Genomic DNA, 17,376 nt, shown 5'->3' with positions numbered 1-17,376 from the left:
GTTCTTTCTAATGCTAAAAAAAACCAACTATACGTCTGATAATCTAATGATAATGCTAGTGTAGATACTACCTGCTATTTGTGTGATAAACTATATTCTAGTGAGAAATAATTATTGTGTGGTCACAGATCTTCCTGTAATTAATGCTAATAGTTTTGTAATTCCTAGTAGACATAGGGAACGGTAGTCATAGTCCATGCAATGATTATTATTTTTAATTTATATGTAAGGTAATAAATGTTATTATTAATTTATATTTGGTTTTATTTTACATATCACAACATTTACAAACGAATTACAATTAAATTAAAAACTACTGTTTTCTGAATGATTAGCACAACACAAATTCGACACATGACGTGACGCGCGAGTATACCAATACAGGGTGGAAAGATAAGTCGGGCCCTGGAGGGAAACTACCTTAAATCCTTAAGCTGGCTCATTTTACTGAAAGGAGACATTCCTTTGTTTTTAAAAAGAAACAAAACTGCATTCAAAGTATTTTTCTTTTTTTCTTGCAATTTGGCTGGTCTAAAAAAATCTTAAGTTACTGAATATTAGATTTTATGGATATTTTGTACGACATACGAGTGTAAGATCTAAATGTTTCTTGGAGAAATGTTATCATTAACATTAAGTGCCACTTGCACCATCCCACTAACTCGGGGTTAACCGGTTGAACCTGGAGTTACCATGGTTACCAGTACAATTGAGTTATCGGTTTAACCAGTTAACCCCGGGTTAGCGGGATGGTACAATTGGCCCTAACTGTATCAACTAGTAGAATAAACTTGCGAGTTTTTATTTTTTGGAATTTTTAGTCGGTTGGAGTCCCGGGCGAGGAGGCGAGTTAGAAAAATCTTTGAATGCAGTTTTGTTTCTTTTTAAAAATAAAGGAATGTCTCTAAGTAAAATGAGCCAGCTTAAGGTTTTGGTAGTTTCCCTCCAGGGCCCGACTTATCTTTCCACCCTGTATATTATACTTTAAAGTTTAAACTTTGTTTATTGTCTTCACTTTGAATTTCGCGCCTTATTCTACTAGCTAGAGTATTCGGAGAAATGAGCAGTGGGGAGACCAAGGGGAGACACTTCGTGCAAACTGCTCCATTCGGCCCAGCAGTGCTTGCGTGCATAACCATTGATAAGATAATTCACAGAAGTGGTATACGCGTGCCTCCGTGAGGGATAAAACATACGCAATGCGCCACTATGATTGGTCGACTTTATTTATTGCCCACCATAATCCATACTAAATTTACTGTGGGGAGCAAAAAATATGCGAGACTGTGACAAGGACAAACAATAATAGCGCTTTCGCTGCTACTCCTACTGAAAAATACATAAGACTATCCCGTTCTGTCAGGTATCCCCCACCACTCGTGCCCAATCCAGTTTAATTTCTATTGTTTATGGACAATAACGAGTTCCTGGCTGTCAGTGTCAGTTGCCAAGTAACCGTTATAACGTCGTTACTTTCGTCACATCACTACTTTGACAACAACCATTTTCGTGGGATTCACCGAGAAACAAAATTTATAAAATAATTTCTATCGCTTTTTGTGATAAGAGGGTACATAAACTACTGTGAGAATATTTGCCGACCTCATGTGGATTATTCGCGTTGCGAGAAGCGGCAGGAACCGTGTGATTTCTTATTTTTTTTGCTGATTTAAGAAACTTGAGCAGTTTAAGTTTTAAGTTCGTTAGTTTAATAGTAATTAAAAAGTTAAAACTATAGGATGGATGAAGAGGATACGAAACAATGTCCCAATTGGTAAGTACAACGCCATTAGAGCGTGTTGTGTAAATTGTCCTATTTATACTACCATGCGCTCTCACCGTTTATTTTTAGCCGATGTAGAGCATTACAGCTGTTGTAACTGCTCGGGTTGTTTATCTTACGGAAAGAATAACCGGAAAGAAATTTAACACATTCTTTATCTAACACGCAATATACAGGATTCTTTATTACTTATTTGAATAATATTTTCAACTTCACAACAAAACTTTGATTTTAAGTATTCATTATAAAAAATCCTATATAAACTACTAAATGGTCGAATATCGTAAGGTTTTATTAATTTTCTCCTAAAGTATTATTTTGTCTTAATGATACTTAGTACACAAAAACCATGCCACTTTTGCAAAGGGTAGACAGAGAAACTAGGATTTCTTAATATGATCCTCACAAACTCACAATCTCGCCAGTCTTCGCATCCCGCTTGATACTTTGTCAGATGATAGTTTAGATGCTATCATGAATTAACCCTTTAGTCCGTAGCGGCAACATTAAGCATCTCTACTATGAGAATTACGGTTCGAAATTGAATGACTAGAAATAATGTCAAATGGTTAAAGGGTTACAAAAATTCATTGGATACTGAATTGCAATTATAAAGCTTTTAATCAGGAATAGGTAAAGCAAATTGTATTGCCACTTATATACCTTATCTTTGACCTTGTATGAGCTCATTGAATAATCTATGCAAAGATACTTTGTTTCAAACAGGAAGTTATTGAATAAAGAATGAAGTTATTGTTGGTATTGTTTATTGAGAAAGAGGCCTGTGTCAAACAATGAGGCACATATAGTCTGGTAATGATCAAGTTTGAGAACAGAAATAGGTACTTTTATTTGTTTTTTTTTACCATTTTGAGCATCCATTCAGAACATATCTACATTCACTAAGAAATCGTAAATGTCCTATTCTGTTAAAAAGAAAAGCAAACATATGCACACAAATCATTACACCAGGGTGACAGGTGCGACAATTGTAAAACATCCCTGTTGCTGACGTCACAGGCATCCGTGGGCTACGGTTACCGCTTGCCATCGGGCGGGCCGTATTCCTGTTTGCCACCATCATTGAATTATTAAAAAAAACTTTATTATATCGGAAAAAAAAACAGATATTTCCCTTGCTAAGTTTATGACAATTGTCACAAGAAACACTACAATTGTAACGAAATTCCGACATATAACTCATTTCCTGTCAAGATTACCGACAATTCTACAAATATGTCGACTAGAAAAAATTATTCTTGTTTCACAACATAATTGTAATACATACAATTGTAGCAAACTGCCTGTCATGTTTGTAAGTTTTTCTATAGAAAATATTTTATAATATTGTAATATGTCACCTGTCGCTTGACAATTGTCGCTCGACATATGTCACTGACAATTGTAGCCGTGGTGAAATTGGAGCCTGGAGGCCCGCCGAACGCGCCGCCGGACGCTCGCCACTGCGGCCGTACGGCAAGCTGAAAAAGTGCCACTTTTCCAGCTGATTGTACACTAAGAACTGACTCTAATCAGTTGTGACTCACTCCGCGATTTCGTCGCGTCGCTACAAGTACATGCGGCCCACACCAATTTTGGTGTCTAGCAGTAGTAGTTGCCGCTCGCCACTATGGAACGGCGCGAGCTCCGCCACCTTGCGGTCATATCTGTCGTAATAGACGCGTTTTATTAGAACTGTCAAAACGTTTTGTTTATATGGAATTTATATGAAACATTACATCGTGACGTCACGGTCAACTCACCTTCTTTTTATATTTCTATCCGATTTATTAAATAGAACTTATGTTTGAAAATAACTCCTACCTGTGTTTTTCTAATAATTATCCGGTGCTTTATTTCATGCATGGTATAAAATAATTTATTTTAAATACAGTATAATACCCAATTGCATGGCATGTTACAGCAAGCGCGAGATCCCCTCGATCAACTTCACGACGCACTCTGTGCACTGCGCGCGCAACCTCCGCAACTGCCCCGTCTGCAAGGAGCCGGTGCCCGTGGCACAACTGCAGGAGCACCACGACGCGCTGCACAAAGAAGGTAGGAAGAGGTGTACTGTACCTCTCTGACCTTCACGACGCACTCTGTGCACTGCAGGAGCACCATGACGCGCTGCACAAAAAAGGTAGGAAGAGGTGTACTGTACCTCTCTGACCTTCACGACGCACTCTGTGCACTGCAACCTCCGCAACTGCCCCGTCTGCAAGGAGCCGGTGCTCGGTGCCGGTGACGCGTAGAGGTACCTATCATCTCAGCCATAAGACGTCCACTGCTGAACATAGGCCTCCCCCTTGGACATCCATACGTACCGGTTGGAAGCGACCCGCATGCAGCGTCTTCTGGCGACCTTAATAATAAGGTCGTCTGTCCATCTTGTGGGTGGACGTCCTACGCTGCGCTTGCTAGTCCGTGGTCTCCACTCGAGCACTTTTCGACCCCATCGGCCATCTTCTCTGCGTGCAATGTGGCCTGCCCATTGCCACTTCAGCTTGCTAATCCGGTGGGCTATGTCGATTACTTTAGTTCCCCTACCTATAGGTGACCAGGTCGTAACTAAATAAAGGCCATAGTCAAGACTTAAGCTAAAGGTTAAGACGGAAACCCGAGGGTTACAGAATGCGCTGAGCATGCACGCTCGACGCTATCACCGACGGCCATACATTTGGTTCACTATTCTGTGATTTGGTTAAAACAAATATGCAAAATGTAGGTGTATGTATATAGGTGGTCGGCGTTAGAAGCGTGGATATGGTGGATATGGTATGGTGGTGGATATGGTGGAAGCGTTCGTTTCCTGGCCGAGGCGTAAGGTATTTGAAAACTTGAAATTTGCACCATCAAGCTTTCTGTAAGGGCTTTTTTGATTTTCTGGTGAACTTTAACTCGACTATGCTTCCTTTCCCCTAAATGGCCTAAATGCCTGACTCATATTTGGTGCTTTCAGTAATTATAAGTTTGCTAGTTAATAAAACGACGAGGTGTTAAATATAAATGTTTTGTTTCTGAACAGTGCCGTGTAAGAAGTGTGGCGAGAGCGTCTGCGGGACGGACCTCGAGGACCACATCAGGGATTCCTGTGCACAGACCATCAAGCCATGCAGGTTAGTCTTTTACGCGTTCTTTCTCATTCTCAAGTCTTCTAATATGGGCCGTGCATCTTTGTTTTGCTCGACTTGGCGGGGGCACTGCCGTGCCTCCAGATAGACAGATTGGGTTAAAACGTATGCCAAATAGGAAAACTGCATGTCCCCGCCGCTAACACTGCGTTCTTAGAGGGCCTTACCATCAGGAACACATTATATACCTATAGGATAAGTAGCAGTGTTATATTGACTGTGGGCTTCTGTGACTCCCACATTTTAAGCTGCTTTTGTCCCCATTCCGCATTGGGCTAGCGTGGGGACTGGGGACTATAGCCGAAGCCCTCTTGCGCATGAGAGGAGGCCTGTGCCCAGCAGTGAGACGTACATAGGCTATTATTTATTTTATTTTTTAGATTTGAGCGAGATGACATTTCCCTCCCTTACCTATTTATAAATCCAATACAGTCTAGCTTGTATAATCAATTAATCATATCATCATATTTAATCATAATCATATTACAACGTCGTCCCTGCGTGTTCTGTTTCCCCAGATATTGCGAGTTAGAGCTCCCACGCCACGCTCTACCGCCACACGAGACGTACTGCGGGGCGCGCAGCGAGCAATGCCCCGAGTGCAAGGAGTACGTCATGATCAAGTACCGGCAGCTGCATTTGGACTCCAACCACGGCTTTATCCGGCTCTCTGACGGTAACTATAACAAGGGTTTCCAGATATTGCGAGTTAGAACTCCCACTATAGATTAGTATAGTAGGGTAGTCCTACCTCTGATGTTGAGACCTCGGGGAGATCTGTCGAAGGTTCGAGAAGTTTTGCCCTCTACAGAGCAATTCCGTTGCATTCCAGCACCATATTATGGCTCCTCTACATGATGGGCCAGCGCCGGCCACTCCAAGGGACGCAGCCATGCGGTAGAATGACATATCGTAGAAATAGCAATATCACTTGCTCCCTCTAACGCATAAATGCGCCCCTTGGAGTGGCCGGCGCTGGCCCATCGTGTAGAGGAGCCATTAGAGGCTGTTGCAAACTCGGCACGGTAGGACCATTAACCATTTAGTATCCTCATACTTCAAGAAAAGGGCCGCGGAGCCGAAGCCAACACGTACTGATGTAGTGCATAATTATTTTCCATCGTATTTTCACGGAAACGTACTAACTTGTCTTGCTATTCCAGTCATACTCGGTACAAAAGTACTGAGGTGGACTGAAGTAGCATAACAAATATAGTATGAATAATCTCAGGTGATTTTTTTCGGGCTCGGACCCTAATCTGTTAAACAAAAGATATTGTTTCCTTTATGCAGTGGTTACAATGCTTACTGCTAATAGCCCCGACGTAAGTAACGGGAACAAACCCATTTAAAAAGCAAATTTACTATTCTAATTATATGGTTCAAATTCTTGAATCAGCCCATTCGGAGATAACACGTTTTTGTTATCTCAAAAAACAAGACCACCCTAATTGTTCTCTGAACAAGCTGTCATATGAATTTGAACCTTAATACTATCACGATAGTCGCTTTTTAAACGACATGGTTGCTTTGGCACGAGCTGTAGACCGCTCTTAAAAGAAACAAAAGTTTAACGGATTAGCACCTAGCAGCAAATAATTCATACTATACGAACGTTTCCGAGAAAATACGATGGAAAACAATTATGTACTACATCTGTAACTAGAGCCGCTTCCAATTTTTAGAATTGTTTTTCAAGTGTCAGGGATACCTTTACATTTATATTAATTTACGTGTCAAGGGGCTTATCGACCAGATTTTTATAAACCACAGTAGGTATTTATTTCTCAATACAGGGTGGCTAAAAAATAACTCCATTTCCGATGGCAGGGAGGTTTTGGGATTATACTGAGCAACTTTTACTATGGGACCAACCTCGAAATAGCGAAAAAAATTTACCCTCCCAGAGAAAATGGACTAGCCTAAAAGTATGAAACAGCCAAATTTTTTTTCGTGATTTCGGGGTTGGTCCCATAGTAAAAGTTGCTCAGTATAATCCCAAAACCTCCCTGGCAACGGGAATGCACTTATTTTTTAGCCATACTGTAAATCCTTCATTTAATTTATACATTGTTCATTTCAGATCCTGTGCCAATAGAAATCAAAGCAAAACCAAAACCTATCACCAACGGCTTTGCCAACCCGTCCACCAGCCGCCAAAACGAACCCAACAGAGCCAGACCTCAAACTGAGATACCTCAGACCACTAGATCCGACCTTAAAAATAAACCTCAGACTGAGATACGATTTAAAAGCCAAGATAATAGTAGTGTTATGAATGGGGTTAATGGCGGTAGGAATATAGAACAGAGAGCTAGCGATAATTCTAGAAATGAAAGAGCTGTAGATAGGGTATGTAATGTGGGGACAAGTGGGGACAGGAGTGGGAGTGGGAGGGTCACGGTGAAGAGGACCAACGATCAGCCGCAGATCAACACGAGTGTGGAACCCAGAGAAAAGGTGCATAAGCAGTTGTGAGTAATAATTACTTTTTAACTATTTCTATATTTAATTTACACAATTATAAAATAATGAATATTATACGATTTATACCGGGTGTGGCCTATGAGCAAATAATTAAAACATAGATTGTAACACCCCCTCCTCAAACGGTGACACTTTTGTTCAACAACTTTTAAAAATTATGAAGTATTTAGACTCCCTATTTTTCATACAAAATAAATATTACCTTCAATGGACGCCATCGCCACGCCATATCATTGTGATTGACGTCGCTTGTCACGCCTTAAACTTAACAAAATTCGCAATACATTGCGTCTTAGAATAAACTTTAATGTGTATTAAAAATCAAACCACATGTTATTTTTAAAAGTTGCTGAACAAATGTCGGTCAGTATGAGGAGTACAGCCTACGGTTAAATTTTTTGCTCGTATTACAGGCCACACCCGGTATAATACCTTTAAATGAGCATTTCTAGTATATTTATATATATATTTCGAGGAGTTACAGGCGAATTACCCTATCACATTTTCCGCGCACAGAGCAACTCGCGGCGCCGTCAAGAAGCGGCCCGCGCCGCCGCCGCCGCCGCCGCCCCCGGCGGGCCCCAGGCGCGACCTCCCGTTTTGGAGCGCTCAAAAGCGAGCACAGGACGAAGAGCGAAAGCGACAGGAACAAAATGCTTACAACCTTTCTGTCGGTAAGTCTAAAACTCTTGGTAAACACGCAGCAGAAGCTGCTAAGCGGGACAGGCGTCTGGCTTCGTGGCCTCACTTATTGGAGCGCTCTAAAGGCCCGTGCACACCGGCTGCGTGTGCGTGACGTGCACGTGTGCGTGCGGTGTTGTAGTGTACAGGTCCTTATGAGAGACGGCACGCCGCTTGCGTGACGTGTGCGTGTGCGGCTCCAACATTTTAGCGCACGCGCACGTGCACGTCACGCACACGCAAGCCGGTGTGGCTCGGCCTTTAAACGAATTGAAATTATCTTCATTATATTATTGTTGCCCTGGTAGCCTAGCGGTAAAAGCGTGTGACTTCCAATCTGGAGGTCGCGGGTTCGAACCCCGGCTCGTACCAATGAGTTTTCGGAACTTATATACGAAATATTTGATATTTACCAGTCGCTTTTCGGTGAAGGAAAACATCGTGAGGAAACCGGACTAATCCCAATAATAGTTTACCCTCTGGGTTGGAAGGTCACATGGCAGTCGCTTAAAAACGTAGTGCAGTAAAAAACGAGTGCCTACGCCAATTCTTGGGATTAGTTGTCAAGTGCACCTCAGGCTCCCAAGAGCCGTGGCAAAATGCCGGTGCGAGGAAGAAGAAGATATTATTGTGTTGCCCTGATTTAATGAACCATCCAACTTTTTTTTGTAATTACGTTCTGCTTTATTAACCATAAATTACAATAAAACCGGCCAAGTGCGAGTCAGACTCGCGCACGAAGGGTTCCGTACCATTACACAAAACGCTACGTATGGGAGCCCCACTTAAGTAATAACTTTATCTTATTTTTAGTATTTGTTGTTATAGCGGCAACAGAAATACATCATTTATGAAAATTTCAACTGCCTAGCTATCACGGTTCATGAGATACGGCCTGGTGACAGACAGACGGACTGCGGAGTCTTAGTAATAGGATCCCGTTTTTACCCTTTGGGTACGGATCCCTAAAAAAGCTCAACATTTTGGTTCATAACTTTTTAGTATTTAATTATAGAACTAAAACATTTTTTGTTTATCTTCTAGGCCTCCCACCCGTCCTCTCACCAGCAGCCAAACTCGACAAGCTCCGCAAAATGGACGCCCTCCACAACCGAGAGTTAGAAGAGGACTACAGTAACAAGCTGCGAGGCCGAGTATGGCAACCCACGGAGCCTGACGGACATAGACTGGGCGGAGAGACAGACGAACAGATCGACGATCTAAGCCACCTGCGGCCTATGACTGCGCAGCAGTTCATGGACAGGTTAGTACACAAACTATCAAGTATGGCGACCTATATCCGTATAGTGGTAAGAATTTGAGCTTCGCAAGATGGACGCCCTCCACAACCGAGAGTTAGAAGACTACAGTCACAAGCTGCAAGGCCGAGTATGGCAACCCACGGAGCCTGACGGACATAGACTGGGCGGAGAGACAGACGGGCAGATCGACGATCTAAGCCACCTGCGGCCTATGACTGCGCAGCAATTCATGGACAGGTTAGTACACAAATTATGAAGTATGGCACCTATATCTCTATAGTGTTAAGAATTTGAGCTTCGCAAAATGGACGCCCTCCACAACCGAGAGCTAGAAGAGGACTACAGTCACAAGCTGCGAGGCCGAGTATGGCAACCCACACGGCCTGAAGGAAATACGGCTCGACCACGATATTACGCGACTGGCGACGGCGGCAGCGACAACCATAGGTGGGAACGAAGGGTCAGATCTCTGTGTTTCTGTTCAACCTATTCCTATCGCTGCCGCCGTCGCAAGTGGCTCAATGTCGTGGCCGAGCCGATTGACTAGGCGAACGTGACAGAGTAGGCCAAGATGGACAGATCGACGATCTAAGCCACCTGCGACCCAGCTATGACTGCGCAACAATTCATGGAAAGGTTAGTAAGAATGAAACTACCTATTATCAGAGCTCGGAAACCGTTCTCATTTGTCAAACCGGTTTCGTTCATTCGCCCGGGAACAAAAAGGATTTCGTTTCCGTTTGCGGTTACCGGTTAAAGAACTGTTCTTTTAAGATAACGGTTTATGCCATTTACGTTCTCATTTTGTTCTCGAAGAACGAAATTAACTGGTTAAATTGAAAATATCGAAGCGAGATAGAACGAGTAAGTATTGCTATCTCTTTCACGTATGACACCGAGTTTAACCGAGAGTCTCCGAATGCCAAGAGTAACCGGTATTATATCTTTCCCTGCGAACCATAAAGTTCCGTTCCCTCTTCTTACCGGTTAGGAGAGAGAACGTAATTTGTTAGTTCGCGTTCCATCAATAAACCGGTTTTTTAATGAACGAAATAATATAACGGTTTTGGAACGATATTAACAGGTATTTCAATACCGGTTCCGAGCCCTGCCTATTATTAAGAACTCTACAAGCTTTGCTAAATGAACGCGCTCCACAACCGAGAGCTAGAAGGCGACTGCGGTCACAAGTTGCGAGGCCGAGTATGGCAGTCTACCGAGGCCGGTGGTATAAATTATATCTGGAAGTAACACGCATTTTGCGTGGTATAAAGGTTAACATTCTTTATCTACAAAGGGTCTCCCCAAATATATCGACGCGGTATCGGCAAAAGCCGATAGAAAAAACCTTTATATCTGAGCAATAAGAGCGAAAAAGGCGTCGGCGCGTCGGCAGGCGTCGGTGGATGCGAGCCGACCCGAAAGACGACTTTTTCGCTCTTATTGCGCAGATATAAAGGTTTTTTCTATAGCCTTTTGCCGATTCCGCGTTGATATATTTGAGGAGACCCTTATTGTTAAATTTCTCTCTACTTGTCGGATTAGATTTGTGTAATGTATCATATTTACTGTTGTTTTTTTACATTTAGGTTCCAAGAGCTCCAACTAGGCCCAGAGCGGCGCCGAGCCACTCGCGGGGCGCCGGGGGGCTCCGGCGCGGCGTGCGGGGACCGCTTCAGCGAGATCAAGTCCTCGTTGAGGGAGCTGCGACGAGGGCTCAACGAGGTATTACGATTCATTGAGGCGCCGTAGGATCAGTAATGTTTTAGAAAAATCGTACCGCTTTTTAGATGACAGCGGTACGATTTTTCAAAAACTTTGATAACAGAACCCAGGTATGCCTTAACTAGCCTCCGCACAGTAACAAAAACAGCTTTAAGTAACAGAAATATTTTATTTATTACCTACATATACATATTCAATTTACCTAGTCTAGTAATTATTTAGTGAAATACATATTACCATTCACTTATGCAGCACACAAATGAACATTGTGTATATTATAATACCATTAAATAGCTACAGATGTGCATAAATTTTCCATCGTTTTTTTCACGGAAACGTCCGAACGTGTTATGCTATTTCAGTCAGTCTCGGTACAAGAAGTACCGGGAATACCGGGATTGACTAAAGTAGCATGACAAATACGAATGTTTCCGAGAAAAAACGATGGAAATCAATTATGCACTACATCTGTACAACTGACCACCGAGGTCAAGATCAGTATAAAACATGTTTATAATTGTTTTTTTCTTCAGGTAACAGCACCATACAACTCTGCACCGAATGCTACCAACAATACTAACATGTAAGTACAATAGTATGATATGCTACCTTTGAGCCAGGGCTCGGAAACCGTTCTCATTTGTCAAACTGGTTTCGTTCATTCGCCCGGGAACGAAATGGATTTCATTTTCGTTTGCGGTTACCGGTTACAAAACCGTTCTTTTGAGATAACGGTTTATGCCATATACGTTCTCATTTCGTTCTCGAGGAACGAAATTAACCGGTTAAATTGAAAATATCGAAGCGAGATAGAACGAGTAAGTATTGCTATCTCTTTCACGTATGACAACGAGTTTAACCGAGAGTCTCCGAAAGCCAAGAGTAACCGGTATTATATCGTTCCCTGCGATCCCTAAACTTCCGTTCCCTCTTCTTAACGGTTAGGAGAGAGGACGTAATTTGTTAGTTCGCGTTCCATCAATTAACCGGTTTTTTAATGAACGAAATAATATAACGGCTTTGGACCGATATTAACAGGTATTTCAATACCGGTTCCGAGCCCTGCTTCGAGCAACACCGGCTTCCGACATGTCGGAAGGGAGGGGCCCAAGCGATATCTTACCGTACAAATCTGTCTGCCATTTTTTACGGGGGGAAAGGTGCATACAGTCGTCACAGTCGCACTTCTCACACACTTACATACAAAATCCATACAACAAAAAACCGAGCAATTAATTAGGCATTTTTTCTGCTGTGTAAACTCGTGCGACTAGATTTGGTCTAGTTTAAAATCCGAGCGCAACTAGTTTTATTACCCGCGCTAGATCAGTTGATCTTGTACCTAGGCAGAGGGGAAATAGTGCGAATGCCGCCTCCCTTCCGTGTTGCGCGAAGTATGTTACAGTTACATACATATCAAGGGTTCTTGAAATTCGAAAGTAGAAGTTACAAGTCATGGCATTGTGTAATGTAGATTAAGAAATTGATATGACGAAACTGTCCTGTAACATAGGGTTTCCTAGCTCACGGTCGGGCACAGGGTCGTGATTCACTGTATTGTAAAATTTATTTTAAACAATAAACTTGACGGCCTCCTAACCTGGTCGGTAGTGACCCTGCCTATGAAGCAAGAGGTCCCGGGTTCGAATCCTGGTAAGGGCATTTATTTGTGTGTTTATCACAAATATTTGTTCCTGAGTTATGGATATGTATATATGTAAGTACTTATAGGAGTATACAGGATTTTAAAAGGTCGGCAACGCGCATGTAACACCTCTGGAGTTGCAGGCGTCCATAGGCTACAGTGACTGTTTACCATCAGGCGGGCCGTATGCTTGTTTGCCACCAATGTGGTATAAAAAAAGTGTTTATACATAATTATAGACTTGTAGGAGGTGATTAGGTAGGCCATACTGGACAACTTTTTCAATGGGACCAACTCCGAAATCACAAACATTTTTTGGCCGTTTCGTAGACTTTGGTCGAGTGGATGTCGACGTTTTCTATGGGAAGGCCAAATTTTTTTTGGGAATTCGCGGTTGGTCCCATAGTAAAAGTTGTTCAGTACGACCTACCTAATCACCTCGCACAATATGGCTAAAGATCGGTTTTCCTAGGATAGCGGTGCCGTCATATAGCGGCCGTCTCCATACTAAATAATACGGCTAAATATGGATGTCGTCGTATTTGTATGGAGACGGCCGCTATATGACGGCACCGCTATCCTAGGAAACTAGAGCATAACGGTCCAAAAATGACCCTGTATATGTATATCGTCGTCTATTACCCACAACACAAGCCTTATTGAGCTTACAGTGGGACTAGATTGATTCGTGTAAAATAGTTTTATAATAATAAAAAAAAAACAGTTTTTTCATGGTGTAACCACAGAATAAAATAATACTAGGTAAGAAGGTTCACTCTCTAACAAAACGCTTCCATTGCGAGAGATATAAGCACAATCGCTTGCATGCAGGAGTCCGTTCCGTAGCGATGCGCGGCAACTACTACTGCTAGACACCGAATTTGGTGTGGGCCGCATGTACTTTATAGCGACGCGACGAAATCGCGGAGTGAGCCACGCCTTAACAAAAACACAAAAACACTGTAAAGTAGTAAGCTGCACTAACATGCTTTACATCTGGTGGTCCATTACGATACCCTGTGCTATAGCACATTACGTAACTACGTCGAAATTTTAAACGGCCATATGTACCTATTGTAAAACGTTGTACCACATACATGCGAAATATAACTATTATCTATCAGAGACAGCAACCGCCTGTGCCCGCCGAGCCCGCCAGCCGGCGCCGGCGACGCCGGTGAGCTGCGGCTGCCGTGCGAGTTCTGCGGCCTCCCTATACTAGCCGACGACTTAGTATTACACCAGGTAACCATTTTAAAATTCTATACAGAACAATTTACTATCAAAACGTACTTTTTACAGTACATATGGTCCAATTTTTCCGTTCCAGTGCGTAAAATAGCACTTTTCGTGACCATATGTACTGTAAAACGTTGTACGATACACGTGCGAATAGGTTATTCGACACGAGTTGCTCTTTTCCGCACTTGTATCGTATAAAATCGACACGAGTTCTTCTTTTCCGCACTTGTATCGTAAATAACTATTTTTAGATAGTTAAGCTGTTTGTACTTCCTCTTTTTAGGGTTCCGTACCCAAAGGGTAAAACGGGACCCTATTACTAAGACTTCGCTGTCCGTCCGTCTGTCCGTCTGTCACCAGGCTGTATCTAGACCGTGATAGCTAGACAGTTGAAATTTTCACAGATGATGTATTTCTGTTGCCGCTATAACAACAAATACTAAAAACAGAATAAAATAAAGATTTAAATGGGGCTCCCATACAACAAACGTGATTTTTGACCAAAGTTAAGCAACGTCGGGAGTGGTCAGTACTTGGATGGGTGACCGTTTTTTTTTGCTTTTTTTGTTTTTTTTTTTGCATTATGGTATGGAACCCTTCGTGCGCGAGTCCGACTCGCACTTGCCCGGTTTTTTTGCATGTCTATCATACTTTAATATCTATAATAATCTATAAATTGAAAAACAAATGTCAATTAGTTGAGTTTGTTAGTAAGTAAAAGCGTATAAAATCAGTACGGATATGATGGTCGTATTTGTCTACGTGACAGCGTGATAAAACGGTGTCGGTCCCTTTCTATCCCACAGAGTTAAAAAGTGACAGTTGTTTTATCACGTGGATAAATGTGGATAAAGCGATCCATAATAGGCTTGCTGATCATCAGATTTTATAAAATATTATATTCTGTATTCCAAAAGTTATACTTACTGCCATATTTAAAACAATCTCCAAACCGTAGGGCCAAGATGGTCGGCTCTTTATCATTTATCACCATGCCTGTCACGTTCTAACAAATATGTAAGTGCGAAAGTGACGCATGACATGACAGGTGATAAATGCGACCATAATACCGCTGCGCTGCTGATTTAAATGGTCGTCAAAAAAAAACCTCATTTAAATTAAATATCAAACGCAATTCAACCGTTAATGTTATCAGACACGTCTGGTGTTTATATTATCATTTAATTCATTCATTCATTCATTTATCTGAAGGCTAGTGTTACCGAATAGGTATAATGGGACGTTTCAAAGGAAATATTTATGTAAACACGTGTAAAGTAAACAACTAAATTTACATAATCGGAACAGTATAAATAATAGATCGGATTGTTTAAGGGCACTATTTACGGCCGAGGCGACAGCGAGACGGTTGTCTTTTTTTCAAAGATTGTGAAGTGAAAATATAAAAAGTTTTGTGTTCCAAGAAGTCCATAGTAGCAAAACACCTAGAGACTCTTATGGACTAGAAAAACCAAATAAGAATACTTATCTCGTCATTTTGTTCGTAAAATAAAAATTGTTTGAGGCTTGTTGGTCGAAAAAAAAAGCCAGTAGCACCAACCACAAGTGACGGACTGATCGGCAAGCAGTAAACTATGAAGATTGCTATAAAAAACATAAGTGGCTAAACAAATCAACTAGGACTTAGAATCGTCCCAGCTGTGAGATACAAGAATAAGTACTGGCCGTATGTGATGTACTAGCGCGATATAAAATATTAGCCAGAAAATAAACCAGTGCTGAAGACCCTGTGGTGTTTCTTCTGCCAGAAGTCCGGAATTGTGCCGATCGCATCGGCCTTCATAGCCATCAGGGGGCCAACCGCGAAAATCGACGCATCGCACGTAAAAATACCTCGTTTCGGCTCAGGATCGCTGTAACATTGCGATAATCGTCTGCTATAGACGAAAAGGTCGACGATGACCATCAGTAATTAAGTGTGTATACTAAGTGAATATCTGTGAAACCATGAAAGGCATCACGATCTGCGTTTTGTATTTGACGTTCCTTGGTCTATTGAAAGCACAAGACGTCGAGGAGTATATGAAAATACGAGCAAAATTAGTCGACATGGACTCCCAACTGACGGTCGGAATGAAACTGCGTCTCTCAGACAAGGAGGACCTCGTCAACGAACAACTAATGTTCTTAAAAAATGTAGATATAGACAGTGTACCGTTTTATAAACACTATTTCCAGTACCGAAATACTATGAGGGACTCGAGATTGTATCAAATTATCCGACTTATGCCGAAGGGAGCCGCGTTGCACTTACATGGCTCGCTAATGCTAGATCCTGACGACTTGATAAAGTTAACTTACGAGGAACACTTGTACATGTGTTCAAGTTGCAACCATTTGCGATTTCAATTCTCCCCAACCACCCCCAAGCAACCCTGCCCGGTCGCATGGAAACTCGTCGAAGAATTGAGAATGAAAAATACAAAAGTTTCAGAATTTGATAGAATATTAAAAGAGCGGTTAACTTTAGGACCGGAGGATGGTTTGAATCTCGAATCTAACGAAAATGAAGCGTGGAAGCAATTCGGAAATACTATGGCTGCGATCCATTCTTTAATAGAGTACCGGCCTGTGCGCGAGAAATACATTTATAAGTCATTGCAGAACCTATTTGATGACAACGTCATGTATGCAGAACTTAGATTAAATCTGCATTCTTTGTATGAATTAAACGGTACATTTCACGACAGAATGTACATGGCGTCGCTGCATGATAACGTAGTGAAGAAATTCAAGGAGGAATACCCTAACTTTGCCGGTTTGAAGATTATACTATCTCCTAGTAGAAAACTTAGTTCCGAAGGTATACAATACGAATTAGACGAAGCTCGCGCAGTGAAACTGAAGCTGCCTAATCTTATTGCGGGTTTTGATCTCGTCGGCCACGAAGACAAAGGTCGAACTTTAAAGGAGTTTGCGCCAGCTCTGTTACAAGAGGATAAAGGGATAGATTACTATTTTCACGCCGGCGAGACTAACCAGCACGGTACGCCGACGGATGAGAATTTATTCGACGCCATATTGTTGGGAACGAAAAGGATTGGCCACGCGAATTCTCTGATCAAGCATCCCGTGCTTATTAAGACCGTCCATCGTAAAGACATAGCTGTAGAGGTCAACGTGATATCGAACTCGGTGTTATCGCTGGTCAAGGATATCCGCAGTCACCCGCTAGTGACATATTTGTCGCTGGGACTCCCCGTCGTGTTATCGAGTGACGACCCCGGCGTGTGGGGCGCGCGGCCTCTGACCGACGACTTCTACGTTGCGTTCGCGGCCATCACCAGCAGAAACCACGACCTGCGGGTGCTGAAGCAACTAGCTATCAACTCTATAAGATACAGCGCCTTAGATGATAAGGGAAAGACGAATTTGTTTAGAACTTTCGAGAAG

At 42.2% G+C, this 17,376-nt stretch overlaps 1 protein-coding gene across 1 annotated transcript in view; it reads left to right on the top strand.

Moving 5' to 3' along the window:
- Nucleotides 1-1,491: 1,491 nt before the first annotated feature.
- Nucleotides 1,492-17,376, top strand: part of LOC134674905 (uncharacterized) — a 23,225-nt gene continuing 7,340 nt past the window's right edge. The window contains exons 1-11 of the mRNA XM_063533062.1: nt 1,492-1,774; nt 3,708-3,844; nt 4,815-4,905; nt 5,439-5,596; nt 7,004-7,394; nt 7,924-8,081; nt 9,133-9,356; nt 9,421-9,587; nt 10,940-11,075; nt 11,609-11,658; nt 13,845-13,965. Of these exons, the coding sequence (XP_063389132.1) occupies nt 1,740-1,774; nt 3,708-3,844; nt 4,815-4,905; nt 5,439-5,596; nt 7,004-7,394; nt 7,924-8,081; nt 9,133-9,356; nt 9,421-9,587; nt 10,940-11,075; nt 11,609-11,658; nt 13,845-13,965 (1,668 nt within the window). The 5' untranslated portion in view covers nt 1,492-1,739. The remainder of the gene's footprint in view (nt 1,775-3,707; nt 3,845-4,814; nt 4,906-5,438; nt 5,597-7,003; nt 7,395-7,923; nt 8,082-9,132; nt 9,357-9,420; nt 9,588-10,939; nt 11,076-11,608; nt 11,659-13,844; nt 13,966-17,376) is intronic.

This window comes from Cydia fagiglandana, chromosome 20 (genome assembly GCF_963556715.1).
Source record: "Cydia fagiglandana chromosome 20, ilCydFagi1.1, whole genome shotgun sequence".
NCBI classification, from domain to species: domain Eukaryota; kingdom Metazoa; phylum Arthropoda; class Insecta; order Lepidoptera; family Tortricidae; genus Cydia; species Cydia fagiglandana.
This window is presented reverse-complemented; position numbering and strand designations above follow the sequence as displayed.